At 39.6% G+C, this 13,940-nt stretch overlaps 1 protein-coding gene across 3 annotated transcripts in view; it reads right to left on the bottom strand.

Annotated features, from left to right (window-relative positions):
- gnb1a (guanine nucleotide binding protein (G protein), beta polypeptide 1a) overlaps positions 1-13,940 on the bottom strand; it is a 43,051-nt gene that overhangs the window by 8,720 nt on the left and 20,391 nt on the right. Inside the window, exons 1-6 of one of the 3 annotated variants that reach the window (XM_088082433.1) lie at positions 10,321-10,443; positions 8,933-9,039; positions 6,971-7,009; positions 6,617-6,723; positions 3,290-3,353; positions 2,619-2,781 (exon numbers count right to left, since the gene is read on the bottom strand). In XM_088082433.1, the coding sequence (XP_087938559.1) occupies positions 2,619-2,781; positions 3,290-3,353; positions 6,617-6,723; positions 6,971-7,009; positions 8,933-8,989 (430 nt within the window). In that variant the 5' untranslated portion in view covers positions 8,990-9,039; positions 10,321-10,443. Of the gene's footprint in view, positions 1-2,618; positions 2,782-3,289; positions 3,354-6,616; positions 6,724-6,970; positions 7,010-8,932; positions 9,040-9,601; positions 9,761-10,320; positions 10,444-13,940 lie in introns of those variants that run through there. The other 2 variants (XM_088082432.1, XM_042491135.2) reach the window with 2 other exon arrangements.

Raw genomic sequence — 13,940 nt, 5'->3', positions numbered from 1 at the left:
TCTCAGATATGAAAATAATTAGGCTTACAACAGTGCATGAGGTCGACAGAAAAGAAAAACAGTATTAATATTAAACAATAACAAAATGGTTTGGGGTATTGGGTGTAATCTCTTGTAAACACAAAGGAAGAGACAATTGAAACTTAAGTCAAGCAAATTTTTTTAACAATGCGATAGCTGAGTGCTCCGACATGATATTTTGTCCCTCTCTTGGCCTTCTGTAGAAAGCGGTGCATACTGCCTGGGTGAACATGACCCTGCCGTGTGTAATCTACTGATGGAACATTTTCCAGTTACGACTCACTGGCACTTGGGCGAGCTAATGTGTTCAGATCTTAGAGTAGATTTTACATTTCTCAATTAAAATCCAATAATTCATCTATGTAGTGTTAGTGCTAAGCATAGTATAATTAGTACATATCTGCAGGGACAACTGGATGCTACTGAAAATGTTGTGTTCCTGAAGGTTCAAAGACAACTTTTATTGTCCCATTGCCCACAGAATCTCTTCCAACTCCAGACAAATTATGGGGGAAACACTGAACACTGTGTTACGTATACAACCCACCAGCAGGAGATTGAAGAAGGAGCTGGTTGCTGTTAGCGGCAAACTCAAAGAGGAGCAAACTGAAAATGTTTGCATATTTGGGAGACAATGAGGTTTGGGAGCTCCTTACCCTCCAAGGATCAGATCAGTCGTCATATAACAGGTACGGTAGGTGATTGTTAACATGTTTTGCCTGTTGTTTAAAAAGCGCTGTTCGTCACATTTTACATGTCAGACAAGAGGCCAATGCTCTTGTGTTAAACACCACGCCTGTCATGCCTGTTTTGCTTTTGGAACACCTGCATGTAATCTAAAAATCAAACACTGGGGCGACATTACGCTTATGTCGATTGATTCTGTATAAAAAAGCAAATCCGGTGTAAGAAAGAGTCTTTGTTGTGTCCCTATCGTGGGATCTGTGTGTAGAAAGGGTAAGTAACAGTATGATCATGATCTACAGTGAGTGCAGAATTATTAGGCAAATGAGTATTTTGACCACATCATCCTCTTTATGCATGTTGTCTTACTCCAAGCTGTATAGGCTGGAAAGCCCACTACCAATTAAGCATATCAGGTGATGTGCATCTCTGTAATGAGAAGGGGTGTGGTCTAATGACATCAACACCCTATATCAGGTGTGCATAATTATTAGGCAACTTCCTTTCCTTTGGCAAAATGGGTCAGAAGAGGGACTTGACAGGCTCCGAAAAGTCAAAAATAGTGAGATATCTTGCAGAGGGATGCAGCACTCTTAAAATTGCCAAGCTTCTGAAGCGTGATCATCGAACAATCAAGCGTTTCATTCAAAATAGTCAACAGGATCGCAAGTAGCGTGTGGAAAAACCAAGGCGCAAAATAACTGCCCATGAACTGAGAAAAGTCAAGCGTGCAGCTGCCAAGATGCCACTTGCCACCAGTTTTGCCATATTTCAGAGCTGCAACATCACTGGAGTGCCCAAAAGCACAAGGTGTGCAATACTCAGAGACATGGCCAAGGTAAGAAAGGCTGAAAAATGACCACCACTGAACAAGACACACAAGCTGAAACGTCAAGACTGGGCCAAGAAATATCTCAAGACTGATTTTTCTAAGGTTTTATGGACTGATGAAATGAGAGTGAGTCTTGATGGGCCAGATGGATGGGCCCGTGGCTGGATCGGTAAAGGGCAGAGAGCTCCAGTCCGACTCAGACGCCAGCAAGGTGGAGGTGGGGTACTGGTATGGGCTGGTATCATCAAAGATGAGCTTGTGGGGCCTTTTTCGGGTTGAGGATGGAGTCAAGCTCAACTCCCAGTCCTACTGCCAGTTTCTGGAAGACACCTTCTTCAAGCAGTGGTACAGGAAGAAGTCCGCATCCATGATTTTCATGCAGGACAATGCTCCATCACACACATCCAAGTACTCCACAGCGTGGCTGGCAAGAAAGGGTCTAAAAGAAGAAAAACTAATGACATGGCCTCCTTGTTCACCTGATCTGAACCCCATAGAGAACCTGTGGTCCCTCATCAAATGTGAGATTTACAAGGAGGGAAAACAGTACACCTCTCTGAACAGTGTCTGGGAGGCTGTGGTTGCTGCTGCACGCAATGTTGATCGTGAACAGATCAAAACACTGACAGAATCCATGGATGGCAGGCTTTTGAGTGTCCTTGCAAAGAAAGGTGGCTATATTGGTCACTGATTTGTTTTTGAATGTCAGAAATGTATATTTGTGAATGTTGAGCTGTTATATTGGTTTCCCTGGTGAAAATAAATAATTGAAATGGGTATATATTTGTTTTTTGTTAAGTTGCCTAATAATTATGCACAGTAATAATCACCTGCACACACAGATATCCTCCTAAAATAGCTAAAACTAAAAAAGCCCCACTCCAACTTCCAAAAATATTCAGCTTTGATATTAATGAGTCTTTTGGGTTCATTAAGAACATGGTTGTTGTTCAATAATAAAATTAATCCTCAAAAATACAACTTGCCTAATAATTCTGCACTCCCTGTATTGTCATATGAATCTGACCTTCAAGAAAATCTGGGATTGATGGATTCATACTAATAGATACGGCCAGCCTACCTGTGTGTCCGGCCAGCTCACGGCTGACACGCACATTTCCCTCACGAGTCTTCAGGTTGTAGATGGAGCAGATGTTGTCCAGGCCTCCACAGGCGACGTAGTTCCCAGAAGGGGCATAGGCGCACGTCATCACCCAGGAGGAGCGCAATGGGATGGCATGGACCTGGAAGAGAGGAGGAAGATTTAATATTAGATAGTATGCAGTGACAGATGGGAGAAAGAGGGGAGGGCATGTGACAAAGTCTGTCCGCAATATTAACTTAACCTTTCAAGGGCACAATACCTGCTATAAATAGCATTACTTGGCACCCTCGAACACTCGTGAATTATTTTATAATGAACTCAGCACTTTGTCAATCTAAATGAAATTAGCTGCCAGAGCAGTAATGAATATTGGTGACTTAAGCTTTGGTGATCAGGAAACAAACCATTTTAATTTCTCATGATAGTCAACCATACACATTTTTTTTTACATGTTTACGGTACCTCGACCCTGTATTCTGATATCAATAAAGTCTTCATCTCCAGTTTATTACAATTTCTCTTTTTATTTGACACCCATCTCCTGAATGATTTTAAGATTAAATGCCTGGAATGCTTTTCCAAACTGCATGCACTGAAAATGTACATACTTAAATACACAATGATGAAGGCTGAACAAGTTTCAGTACCTTGTTTGTGGTGTAGCTGTCCCAAATAATGAGTTTGCCGTCCTGGGAGGCGCTGACCAAAAGCCTGATGAAAAGAAACATGAGATAGCTCAAACTCCGTAACAATTCAAAATCACCAGTCCACTGCCCACTTTGGATAGGCAGCTTTTCATGTAATTGCATTTGACAGTCTAAAAAAAAAAAAAAAACAACTGAAAAAGCTACAACAGTAAAGAAAAATACCTGGATTGATTTCATTTATTCATTTATGTATAATTCTTACATTAAGTGCTTTTAAGTACATCTGTTCACTTTCAATATTTTATGCACCTCAAAAACACAACCTGCAGAGTCTGCGCAATAAGCACAGTTATTCCAATAGGAATTGTTACAAACCCTGTTTTGCATTCTAGAGATAGCTCTCAGGTACCTCTGTGGCTGTGCTCTGCTATCTGGGTGAATCCAACAAGAGTAACCACAGCGACAGTCCCAATACACACAGAAACAGGAAAAGGAGTGAGCACACCAAGGCCTGCTGGGACTATGCAAATCTTAACTACCAGGCTGGCGGGAACGCGCTCATACGTGCATGCTCCTACAGATAATAAGCCAGGTGCAGAATGGTCAGTCCTGGGAATTTTAGTCTAAAAGAAAATGAGGTGTAAAATTCCGGCTTAAAAAAGAAAAAAAACATTAAGCACAAATAATCACAGATGATGTCAGAGGCAGGAAAGTGTACTAACTTCAGGTAAGACCCAAATTGAGTTCCGGTGCAAAGCCAGTGAGTGTGTGTGTGTGCGTGTGTGTGCATGCTTGGGGGTGTGTTTGTCAGCTGGGAGACGATGATGCAATGTGTCGATGTGCTCACTTTCTAGTGAAAACAGAGCTCTGACAACACACACCCAATGTTTAAACAGGCCTGATTTTGAATTCACAATCAGTGTGTGTTGCTCATCACTCGACAGGTCTGTTTGAGTAACTGTGATGCTGTGGAGAGACATACAAATACAAGCAGAGGAGTGTGTGTTTGGCTGTAGTGTGTTAAGCTGAAGTGACAAGCATAAAAAAAGATGATGAGATGTAGAATTTATTCTGACGTTTTCCAGTCTTGTTCTGAACTTCAGCTGATGTAAATTGCTAAAACATATTAAAGGTTTAAAAGAGTACGACTTTGGAGGCTGGAGTTCCTGATGAGTCAAGGTTTATGTGAGAAACAATAATGAATAGGCTAATATCAATAGTTCAGAACAATTTGTTGGTGCCTCAATGATATCACCTTCAAAATTTTTGTCTATTAACTTCATTATAGACGCAGTATTGCATGTGTGCTGTAATGATCATACTACAGCTGCACAATATGTGTATACATATATATATATATATATATATATATATATATATATGTGTATACATATATATATATATTTTTTTTTAATGTCATCACAATGTCAACTTGGGTGATAAACACACAGCGATACTGCACTCTAAATATAGTAACGACATATGAAATGAAATTCTGTCTGTAGGCCATATTTTGTCTAATATGCACCATGCTGTGAACACTCTGGCCAATCAGACAGATCCCTCGCTGTTCAGAGTCTGTCGATGTGACGAGTGCTGTCGTACTACTCTGCATGGCTGAAGGAGGAGAGTGTGACAACGTGAGTCTGGCAGAGGACAAGCTCAGGTACTATGCAAGTCTGACTTAAGAACTGAGTACACTTCTGTTTCCTTTTTCTTTATCACTAGTAATTCTATAATCGCGATATTAATCATTATCACATAATTTCCTTATATTTTGCAGATCCAGATTATAAGAAAAAAAATCAAATGATAACATAATAAAGAAATCAGGATTGATTATAAAATCCTACACTCTTGAGAAACAAGGCAACTGTAACAAGAGCAGTATTATATCAGCAAAGCTGTAAAAGCAACAACACCAAAAAAAACTTTTGGGTCAACTGTGCTTATGAAGAAATCTTTTCATGTGGGACAGGAGTATGACTCACTGATTCCATGAGGACAGGGGTTATCTAGTTCATTTTTATCACTCAACTCCCTCTTCAACCCCATACCAAGTACTAAATTTGAGTAAAACAAAGATCACTTCTTTTCCACCAGATAACAATGTCTTGTGGACTATGATGTCACATTTCTCACATGCATTTGAATAAAACTAGAAAGGTATCAGGCAGGGAAGTGATCTGGCTGCAGTTTAAGTCAGTTGCTGAATCACAGAATGCAAACCTGTCTCACGTCATAATAGCAAAAGCTGACATAATGGTTGTTTGTTCCAAAAGGTTACCAGCAGTAACAAACTACAATGCTACACCTCTTACAGGAATTTTACATTTTGTTTATGAAACTCAGATTTGTGTTGATTTTGGATCATCAGAATTTTACCCCCGATTATTTAACTCAATATATTATCAAACTAGTGAGGGAAAGTGGAACCAAGTGATGGTTTTTCTTTCTCAAACTGCTGGCGACCCACCACAGACTGAATACAAGTAGTGTCTTCGTAGGGCTAAAAATAGCTGACTTAGCCTAGACTATGGGTTGAAACATCTTCATGTGACCTTCTTTCTGGGTGGCTGAATCGCAGCAGGTAGTCTAATAAATACCCCAACTCCTCTGGGAGGTAAAACATTAACAGATGAAACAAACAAACAGGAAGAGCTGATGGTGGGTAAACACAGTGGTAGACTTTCTTTAGTTGTACGACTAAAAGGACATCGAGGTGACATAGCAGTTTGCAATGGACTCTCTGTGGACTGATGCACAGCAGCACCACAGTGATTAACTTGTTGGTTGCCGAGGTGAGAGGAGTGTACAGCTCTGGGGAAAAGGCTTTCTATGTGAAGAAAGGAGTGTTGCTTCATCTGCTTTGGCTATCTAGCCTCAACACGGCTCTAACAAAGGCTGACTCCATTTTGAGTATTTTCCCTACCCACATACCCCACACCCAATACACACAAACACAGCACAGAGTCACAGCACAGTGGACATACTCAAAGACAGGGTGACTGATGCATACCCAATGTGCATTCAACAACAAATGCATTACCTATTGTGCATGTTCACAAATATGTGTTGAATTGTTAGAGCACTGAGTATATGTTAATCAGTTTGTTTTGGGCACAAGTACAGAAAAAGACCTGTCTTTGGATGATGGACTGCGCTAATGTGGAGTGTCATGGTTTGAAGAGGACCCTCGGGAGAAGTTACCAGCACAAAGACAGTCAAGCTTGCTTTTATATCCATTTCCTGCATCTAAGTGAGGGGGGTGGGGCTGTTGGGATGAAATATTTCGTTAATGGACAGAATGAAGTTAAATGTCATTACCTTGAGTCAGTGCCCCAGTGCATGGCATAGATTTTAGCCAGATGCCCCCTCAGTGTCCGTCTAGTGCGCATCTGAATTCGGCCAACAGGGTCGATGTTAGCTGTGATCTAAACGAGATTAAGATGAGCGGAAAAGTCACTTTCAGACTGCTCTATAAACTTTCTGCAAACTGCACTCAAACTTCAAGTTGGTACAGTGAGGCGGCATTTCTATTTATTGATAATTTAAAGGCACATTAAAGAGAATGCAACTCAGTATAAATACCACCCACAGCCAAACATCAAAGTCAATTTTAGTATATTATATAATAGATTTAATAATAGTTAAGTAATGAATAATGGTGAGTTTTCTTACCTGAGACAGGGTAGCATCCGCACACGCTTTCCTGGCATCCTGAAACAAAGCAGTCACATCTGTTTTAGCCCACAAACTCTTTACAATTAGTTCTATATCAGTGAATCGATTGGTTCTGTCTCGTAAACCTGAATACTCTGAGTACCAACCAATAAAACCATATTGTGTTTATATAACATTATGTAATGAGAAAGTATCGTTTTGGCACTTGTAATAAAATTCGCCACAAGAATAACTTGTCTATGTCACAAACTGGTACTATAACATGGGTTAAAAGCCAGTAAACTCTACTAAATCAATGTGCTATGTCAAAATAAGTAAACAAAGATGTCTGATCTCAGCATATCTGTGTTGTGGCAGTGACAGTGACCATTTCAAAACTAAAATCAATGTCATTGAGCAAATGTGGAGCAACACAGGTGAGGAGAATAACAGCATTTTAACTCTAACATATAAGATGGATTATTATTAGATGGTCACTACAATGATATTAATGAGAACCAGTGGCTTGCAGACAGCTTAATGACGCAGTAATCAACTGTGAATGTACACTGGCTCATAATGGAATACTGTCATCTTACTTTACGGTAGATGATTTACAAAACTGTGGCACAGCTGGGAAATTTGTAGATATTTTATTGATATCGGGATATGACGCTAAGTATCGTCTTCAATTTTGAATGTGTTGTCTTTTCCGGGTTTGAAAGGCTGCATTACAATAAAGTGATGTCATTTTCTGAATTTAACAAACTGTTCTAGCTTTTGTAATATTTGCCTTTACCCACTGCATAATCATAACTGCATTAATGATTATTTATCAAAAATATTATTGTGTAAATATTCTTTGAAAGCACCAATAGGTTTCTACGATATTGTTGCAAATTCATATTCAGGTATTTGGGAAAAAAATATTGTAATATTATCATTTGTAAATATCAACCAGCCCTAATTTTAGGCAATGATTTCAGAGAATCTGATCTCTTGAGCCAATGACGACATGTATTAACTTACTGTTTGTATATACTGTCACTGGCTATGAAACCTGTGAAAGTTTTTTTTTTTTTTAACACCAAATACTTGATCAAGCAGACCTTAAGGCCCTTGCACACTCTGTTTTTGCCTGAAATCATAAAAAAAAAAAATATAAATACAATCTCATGTTGTGTCAATCATGTCTGCACACTGACTTAAAGTTTTGGCCGTCATTAAAATTTTAAATTTTATTTAAAACAGGCTCTATTTTCTTTGTTTTTCGCATCTATCAAAAGACTCAAGAGAGAGTTGTTTGACCAAGAATCAGAGAAAAAATCACTGCAGCAGGACACATCCATAACAAAACAGAGGAACTGGTCGCACAGTATCATTTCTCTACTCAGAAAGCTCACTTTGAGCCGGTCAGATAGTAAAATTCAGGTGGACATTGATGAAGAAGAGGACAATGATACGAAGGATGTGGACTGTTGACAGAGAAGACAGTGTGGAGACAGAGAACGAGGACAGCACAGTCCCTTCATCTAGCCATGGTGCCTAATGCAAGGTATGGGGAGAGAGTGGAGACAGAGGCAGTGGAGCAAATGCATTTTTAAAAAAAAAATTGTGTCATATCACAAATTTTTGCAACAATTTGAACAATAAAACATACTGAACTCAGTTCGCAAGGTTTCTGTGTGTAACATGTTTGAAAAAAGGAACCCGGGAAAAAAATGACTCTGTGTGCAAAGGCCTTAACAGACTCACTCTGAATGGCTGAAATGGCCATATTTTTATAATGTCAATTAATTGAGAAGCATCAACGCAAGAGGCTTCTCTGAAGAAAAAAAAAACATCTGTTTTCATCAACACCGGTTTGAAATATCAGTCTCTAGAGCACAAAACATACTTGACAAGATGTCAATCTGAACGTGTAAACTAACAGAGCAATGTAAAACAAACAGGCAGACTGGAGGACTTTGAAGGACTTACTCTGATCTGGTTCTTGAGCTGCTCAGCCTCCTGGCGTAGCTGATCCAGTTCACTCATTTTCCTCTGCTAATAGTGTGCTTCGCTCCGCCGCCTAGACTCTTGCTGATCTGGAGGTGACAAGAAGCGAGAGGCTCAACATACATACCACACACTGCTCATTTCATGTTGGTAATAATACATAAAATGTACTTTTAAGTAACTTATAGCCATTGTTCATCTGAATACTGGTGCTCCAAATTACATATTAGACCTTTGCCAAATGTAAAGACATTATGTGCTTTGTCTTCTGTGGTGAATTTGTGGACATGATAACTAAAACAAAATGCAGCGGAAGACGACACAGTCTCTTAAATCCAATCTGTAAGGCCCAGACGGAGTCGCAGGGAATCACAACAGCCCAACACTTTCTAGACAGCTCAAGACGTGTCCTTGCCAGCTTGAAACTGTTACCTAGCAACAAGCACTCGGCAGCTACTTTAGGTTGAAGATAACAATTTTGAGGATGATGTTGAATTTGTTCTCTCTCCCCCTAACAAACGATAGCAAACCCTCGGGCAAAGATTTGGCCACACTGGGCAGCTGATAACCATTCCTCAACAGCCAAGCAAAAATAAATAATTAAAATAATTTTTAAAAATTCCACTTGGCCAGACTGGAGCGACAACATACCCTGTACAGATTGTCAAAAGAAACAAGGATGAAGAGTCCAGAAATGAAGGAAGCAGAGACGCAACGCAGACCAAGAGACCAGCTTGGGTTTTGTTGAACTACTGGAACCCCAAGGTGCTCAGATGATGGGACAGGTTTGACGACACTGTCAATGCTCTGGCCTCTGGACTCTCCTCCAATGTCATCCCTGTAATCCTGGGACACAGTTGATTCAGCTCCTCCAGCCAAATCCGGTTAAGACAAAACCTGCTGATGATCCTAAAAGCAGTGGCTATCCCGCTGACCCCAATCCTCTGGTTGACGCTCTTAGCACAGACACTTTCACTACTCCATAAAAAGACGACAATTCTACTTAAAAGAAAAATACTATTGCTACAATTGTGAACTCTGGCTTACAGTCGTTTGGCACGTTGGATACTGATGGAAGACTTAGTGTAATGGGTGCAATCATGACTACTTTAAGTATCTGTATAAGTTGTCAGGAAAAGTTTCCAAAACAGCTGTCCACAGAAACTCCAGGATGATTTCTAATTTCACTGACGGCATCCAGTAAAGTGAATGAAGTTTCTTCCTTTGATGCTCTCACTTCTTAGTCATTTCAACAATCAATTGCCCTCACAATTTAAAACTAAATTTCCTTCAAGGAAAGACTAAGTAACATTACTGCCCATCAAATAAAAGCCAATTTTAATACCATTTAGGTCACAAGCACACCTTACCTCCCTGTTTCTCTGGGTTTCAGTAAAGGTCCTTTGTCCTGGGGAGTGTCGAGACCTTCTGAATGAACACCTTATCCTTCAAGAGCTTCACCTCTCAATAGCTACCTGTCACCTGATTGGCCAGTGCTGCTAAATGGGTCTGCATCTAAGCAAGGCGTCTTAACCCCTAATCTTGGTGATAAAAACATCTCATGGTAATATCACGGGCTAATTCTTGTCTTCTCGGTAATGTAATGTAACCTAGCAGTGGCCTTTTCAACAAAAGCCATCAGTTGATCAACAACTTTTAGAGCCTGAAAACACACCATAATATAACACCTAAACATTTGTAAAATGTGTATTACACCAAGGTTATGTTTCACTGGTTGATGAAGTCTAGATTGGGGTGATTCATATACACTGCAGTGCATAAATAACTCAACGGCCGCACTTGTACTGCTGACAATTCTACCTTCACGTCTAATTATTACATACCGTAACAGCTAAAATAATCTTGACTCTAAAAACTTGTATTACAATCTCACAAGGTCGATTCCATTTTTTGTATCTTTGTCTGAGTCAATGTTGATTTTTTTTTTTGGTGGTAAGTGGTTTTTGCCAGATATAGCACTAAAAATTCAGACATTGCTGGTGAATTTTTGTTTTAGAACACCTTCTGACATGGGCATCTCTGCAGGGGAACAATGCAAACGCGACAGTTCCCATAAACATACTTGCTCCCGAGGTAGTTTTCCCATGGCCCAGGAACTATGGGGGTGGAGTCTGCAGTGCTAAATGTTGCCCACTGGTCACACAAGCAGTGTGGCTGCTGCAACAGGTGAACAGCTTCCATTCTCTCTGCAGAGAAGCTCTGGTTTTGGCTTCTGAATGACTATACAGAAGAGTACATAACTGTATAATGTGTTCAGGCAATCCTGGCCAATTTGTCAGAATATATACCAGGTGTTTGGTTCAGGTGGTCATTACTCAAAAGCAGATATATACAATAATCTTTACCAATAAAAGAATGTACATTGGCATAACATATCAAATTAACTACAGTCAGAGAGTGCTCTGGGAATGAGTCCTAAAACATGGAAATAGGTTAGCATTTTAGCACTCCCAGTGACGTCATCTTTAAGTCTATAGATTTATTTAATGGGTTTTTGGTTAGATGCCTAAAATAAAGTCTGTGGTTAACATGTGCTTAAGAGACTTTTGCATTTTGTTTTATGACATAAAGTACATTAGTAAATACCCCATTCGCGCACGTTTAAGCTTTTATGCATCTTAAAAGACAGCTGCTAACAACTGGCTGGTTTAGATGACATAACGTCATCATGCTGAACACTGCTTTACAGTCAAGCTAGTAGTTTGTTTATAGCCTAACGTTAGCTCTTTAATTATGGTGATTGTATTTAAGCTTTTGAATCATAAAATAGTTGTTTTTCTTTAACCACAGATTTTATTTTCAACAGTAATCCAAAATCCAATGGAAAAAACCCACAGGCTTTCTGAAAGGGAACAAGAGCGATGCTAACTTCTGCATTGGCCTAAACAAAAATCCTCCATTGAGCTCTTTAATTGATTGCAATTTGCGAAAACTCTGCAATCAACAACGGCTTCAAGTCTACAATTCATGTAAGCGAGTAAAGGCTTGATATCTTTCCTGGTAATGCCCTGCCAGGCCTGTAAATTTTTTTCTTTTTTAATGGGCTTTTTGTCTTTTCTTTTAGCTTTTTCAAGTAAAACACATGCTCTGTTGGGCTGAGGTCAGGTGATCGATGCAGCCTGTCAATAACATTCCACCTCTGGGTCCTTATAAAAAAGAATGTCTAAAAATTGTGTCAGACTGCTTTGTATGAATGAATTACAAATATTTAAACTGATTGGTCTCCGTGTTAAAAAATAACCAGGCCTCTAAAGTGCACCAACTCCAAGATCTGGTTAATGTCTAATTGATGAAATGTAGAAGAATCTCTACTGACAAAAACATGAAATAAGGCAATAGTCTTCACTGGCAATTAGTATTAGGAGGTGTGATTCAGAAGATTCTTTTTCCCTGTGCTGCTGGTGGGAGTGTTGAAACCACTGGCAGCCCAACAGATAGAGCCTCGACTTCGCTGCCTTCTCTTTCTGCCAGCTATTTTTAGAGAGGTGGTGGGGGAGGAGGAGGAGGAGAAAGAGGAGGAGGGAAGCAGACTTCACATTTTCCAGCCACTCCTATCAGCTCCGACATCTCGAGCACAACACAGTGACAAGGAGAGAGGAAGTGTAATTTGACTCCACACACACTAACACACTTCACTGGTATTTCTCCTTCCCATACAGCAATGTTCATGCGTGCACCATTCAGCTCCACACCATACCAACTTAATAGTGGGCAATGTGAGCTTCTTAATCAGAGAACATTTCAGCAGAGGTTTTGTTTTACAGTGCACAGGATGAGAAACAGAATAATGCGACTGGACCTCTCTACTATAATACATTTTAAATAAAGTACTGATAAATAGGAGCGCTGCATTTGTGTATTTCAGATAGCAAATTTGAACAGTAACTTGCACTAAATTCAAACCTATATAAAAATGTAAAATAAATAAATAAATAAACTATCTACATTTAATTAAATTATTTCATAGTTCTGAAACCATAAATGTGCAGTGCTAAGGAAAAGGACAACAAATGAAAGGAGAACTTATTAGACAATATGTCCAATTGCGTCAACCTACACATACTGTACTATTAACAGTAATCATCAAAATGGATCTCTGATAACTACACTAAGGAAAATATTATCATTTAATTAATTTCAATAAAGTATTTGTTTTATAAATCAAATGAAGGACATCTTCACAAAAACAAAAAATGACTGGTGGCTTCAAAAACACATTAGGGCAGCAGGTGTAAAGGGATATAAATCACAGGATGGTCTAGTGGGGTGTGGTGGTAGAATTTTGGGGTAGACAAAAGGCTCCACCCTGATGACATAAGGAGTCGGCTAGGCATTGAGATGTTCTGGTGCACAAGAGGATAGAGGCAAGAGAGGCAAGCTGGAGGACAGAGCCAGATTAAACTAATGAGAGTGAACAAGCAGAGGACAATTGGGAGGGGAGCTGCTAATTAACCCCTTGGTGAAGGGGGAGCAAGGCTCGGTAAGCTTCCCAGCATTAAACACTGAAGCGGTGGAGGCCGACACCTACTTGGCCCTGGATCAGCATTCCCAAAATATAGCTTTTCTCATCTGGTTTTCAGCAAAATACTCAACAAATGAGCATACACAGTACAAAGTACTGTACATATGGTACATGGAGTAGGCACAGAAAAAGCCACACAGAGTGATGGAATCCAGTACAATAAGCCTCCAATAAATTAAGCCTTTGTGAATTGAGTAAAGAGAAACTAAATAAACGCCCCACTGTGTGACAATATTTTCATGATTATCTATTTGAGGTGACTGACAAGTACAACAAACAAAGTTAATGTTCATTGTAAGTTAAGAGGTTTTCAAAAACAAATTTCTCCTTGGATTCCAATTTACTTTAAGCTGTTGCATTGTATTTTAGGTCAGACCCATACTCTGAGATTTTGTCATACCATGTATAACTGGAATACTAGTCCTGACTACTGTGGTTATCCTTTTT

This window comes from Plectropomus leopardus, chromosome 9, assembly GCF_026936395.1.
Source record: "Plectropomus leopardus strain MGB_pleo_1.0 chromosome 9, ASM2693639v1, whole genome shotgun sequence".
NCBI classification, from domain to species: Eukaryota; Metazoa; Chordata; class Actinopteri; order Perciformes; family Serranidae; genus Plectropomus; species Plectropomus leopardus.
Note: the sequence above shows the minus strand (reverse complement) of the source record. Positions and strands in the feature narration are given on the sequence as shown.